This window comes from Crocuta crocuta, unplaced genomic scaffold (assembly GCF_008692635.1).
Source record: "Crocuta crocuta isolate KB4526 unplaced genomic scaffold, BGI_CrCroc_1.0 scaffold696, whole genome shotgun sequence".
Classification (NCBI taxonomy): Eukaryota; Metazoa; Chordata; class Mammalia; order Carnivora; family Hyaenidae; genus Crocuta; species Crocuta crocuta.
In genome coordinates this window covers 466,497-470,073 of record NW_027529467.1, presented here as the reverse complement: position 1 = coordinate 470,073, position 3,577 = coordinate 466,497, and the positions used below count along the sequence as shown (strand labels likewise).

Here is a 3,577-nt window from a genome sequence, read left to right as displayed (position 1 = left end):
AAGAGTAAGTAGGAATCATGCAGCAGAAGGAACTCTCTAGAGGGTAGGCTGGGTAGCTAGTTGCCATGGAGGATTTAGGCTAGCAGAGAGCAGCAAGGGGGCCTGGGGCTTCTGGGCACCAGCAGAGAACAAGGAAGAAATAAGCTAATTAGTCTACATCAGATGGTCTTATATGGCTAAAATCAAGTGACCTTGGAAGATAGTACATATGCCTGTAGACTTTTGTGTCCTCATCTCTCAAGTGGAAATTCCTGCTTGTGAAGATTCAACAAGATCACACGTAAAAAGCATCTTGTAAGGTGCCTGGGTAGCTCAGTTGGTTAAGTGTCTGACTTTGGCTCAGGTCACGATGTCACTGTTAGTGAGTTTGAGCCATGCATTTGGGCTTGCTGCTGTTAGCACAGAGCCCTCTTGAGATTCTCTGTTCCTCTCTCTCTGCCCCAACCCCACTCGCATGCTCTTTCTTAAAAAAAAATAAACTTTTCAAAAGCATCTCATGACAAGAGTCTGACATAAACTACAAACTGTCTAGTTATTCATTTTGTCCTTTCCTTTCAGTGATTGCTGCTTCCTTTTAACTTCTCCCTCATTTTAACTCCCTGGTCTCACAGTTCACCCTACTTATGGTTTCAATCTGTGAAGACAAAGCAAAACCCCCCACAAGTCTTAGTGGGCAAGATCTATCGTGCCACATTTAGAAGATTCTCAGGACTGAATCCAGATTCTCAGGACTGAAACCAAAACGTTATTTACGCAAAAAAGACGCAGGATATGAAGGCATAATTTATGCTATGTTAATCTACATACACATGCAACTTGGCATGAGGTAAATTTGAGAGTCTCCTCAAAACCTGGACTCATCGCCCAATGTGTGATTCCTAGTGGCTATCTCTCCAGAATAACATTTATAGCAAGAGTCTAGTATGTACTAGAAGTAGAAACCATAACTGTCACTATCATCCATTCTTTAATGAATACTTCCTTTTATTTTTATTTATTTAGTTGTTACTAATGTTTATTTATTTCTGAAAGAGAGAGAGAGAGAGAGAGAGAGAGAGAGAGACAGAGGGCAAGGAAGACAGAATCGAAGCAGGTTCCAGGCTCTGAGCTGTCAGCAGAGCCAGATGCGGGGCTCCAACCACAAACCACAAGATCATGACCTAAGCTGAAGTCAGACGCTTAACCAATTGAGCCACCCAGGCGCCCCTAATGCTTCCTTTTAGTACCAGAATATAACAGTAGCTACTTATTTTAGGGACTACATTTCTCAACATGCCCTGCAGCTGGTACAATCATGTGTCCCTGCCCAATGGAAATGATACATTTTGGGGGTGATATCCTTAAACGGTATTTACTTTTCCTCCACTACTCTTTCAGGTGTTCTTCCTTGTTCTGAGAAATTGTCCCAGAGATGAAAGCTTAGTACAGAGGGTAAAATAGACACCCTACTGTCCCTAAAGCAATACTTCTCAACAGATAGAAAAACTCTTACCTTATTTGAGCCACAGTGCNCATCAGTATCTATACCTTAAAAAATAAGCTATTCATATAAATCAGCCAAAATACCCTAGCAGTGAACAAAACTGGAAATGTTACCTTGTATATCTGAAGGAATACATCTGTCCATGCCCCTTTACTCCAGGCTTCGAATTGAGTCATATCTATAACAAGAGAAGGCTTTTCCTTGGGTGCACAGGAACACGCAGGCAAGGTATTAGTGGAAGAATAAAAAAAATAAAATATTACAATATTATTTAAAATGCAAGGCAAATATAAGTCCAAAGTTTTAACCATGCAGCATTAAAGATTTTTTTTTCTTTTCATAAACTTTTGCATGCCCTGTTCATACATTCATCAAGAACTCGAATTCCCCATGTACCAGTAAAAGAAACTATCAACACACAGAATGGTCAGAGATTTATCCATTCACTGTATCTACTAGCTCATTCTGTGGCAGAAGTGGCAGAATGAGATGAAAGTTATTCTGAACTCTGAACCCCAAAAAGGAACACGGTCTTTGGCCAAGCCACTGGAACTCAGCAGAGTGTGAGAACACAGGCCCCTGGTTCTCCTGTTCACAACATGTGGTGAGAGTGGAGTCGCCTGAAAGCCTGCAGGCTTCTCCAAGCAATTCCCCTTCTCAGTAGGTTTCCATAAAATGAACTGTGTACTTTGAAAACACCTAGGTTGGGGCGCCTGGGTGGCTCAGTCGGCTAATCGTCTTGACTTCGGCACAGGTCATGATCTCACAGATCGTGGGTCTGAGCCCCGGGTCAGGCCCTGTGCTGACTGCCAGCTCAGAGCCTAGAGCCTGCTTCAGATTCTGTATCTCCCTCTCTCTCTGGCCCTCCCCTACTCACACTGTCTCTCTCTCTCTCTCTCAGAAATAAATAAAAACATAAAAAAAGAAAAGAAAGCACCTAGGCATATCTTGCTTAATCTCTGCCTATTCTCCCCTTTAGCTGAAGAAGGGAGATGAAGGGAAATGGCAAGTGGTGGGGAAATTAAACCATTATTTTCCTTGGAAAACCTATATTCTAAAAATTTCCTTTAAGAAAATATTTACATAACAATAAACTATTCTCCATTTTTAGATCCGCTAAAGGAAGCAATTATATATTTAAGAAAGCCATGTAATCATTTCTGCACAGCATTAGGGCCAAGGGCAGGCTGCCCCAAGATGGGTCACTTTGGCACAAAGACTGAGTCTGAAGGGGTTTGGGACAGGTCCCCCCGAAACCTGCCATTTTGGCATGTGGACTATTTTCAGCTGAAGGCAAGTGAGACCACATGGGCTCAAGAGAAATTTTTCACCTCCCTTAACTCAAAGAAGAATCTAAATGTGGCAGGTGGGAGGTAGAGTCTTTTCCAGTATAAGGGATGTCCGCAGAGATAAATTTTATCTGAGTGAGCCATCTGCATGGCAGAGCAAACACCTAATTACCAAACATCGGCTCTTCTTCTTGCCTGTGAGATGCATTCCTTCCCTTTGAAGTTTCAGACTCCTATCCCCTTCCCCTTAGTTCAGGATGGCATATATATACCTCATTTTGCCTCTCTTTGGAATTTCCATATCTGTGCAGATTCTCCTTATAGATGCTAGTAAATTTTATTTTCTCCTGCTAATCTGTCTCATGACAATTTAATTCTTAGTCTAGCTAGAAGGACCTTGAAGGGGACAGGGTATTCTTGCTCCCTGACAACAGGAACTCCACAAAAACTTTTAGACAGAAAAATGTGTATGTGTGTGTGTGTGTGTGTGTATACATATATATTTAAATACTTATTCTGAATATTTATATTAATAACTATTTACACACACACATANTATTTCAAGCCACTTTTTATAATCTTCTGGTTTAAGCAGAAATTCTGGAAGTATATGAGAAATACATGCTCCTTGATCACTAAAATAAAAAAAAAAAATCCAAATTATTATGATGGAATATTCAATGGTTTGTATTTCATTTGCATTTGAACTTTAATTAAATTATTTCAATGTCGTATATAGCTTATATGTATATTGAATTTTTATTTTCAAATTTAAAATTTATATAATTAGTCTTAAAAATTCCCT

The 3,577-nt window shown here is 40.1% G+C and overlaps 1 protein-coding gene across 1 annotated transcript in view; it reads right to left on the bottom strand.

Moving 5' to 3' along the window:
* CFAP47 (cilia and flagella associated protein 47) overlaps positions 1-3,577 on the bottom strand; it is a 492,482-nt gene that overhangs the window by 309,766 nt on the left and 179,139 nt on the right. Inside the window, 2 exon segments of the mRNA XM_077760783.1 lie at positions 1,597-1,730; positions 3,331-3,407. Coding sequence (XP_077616909.1) covers positions 1,597-1,730; positions 3,331-3,407 — 211 coding nt within the window.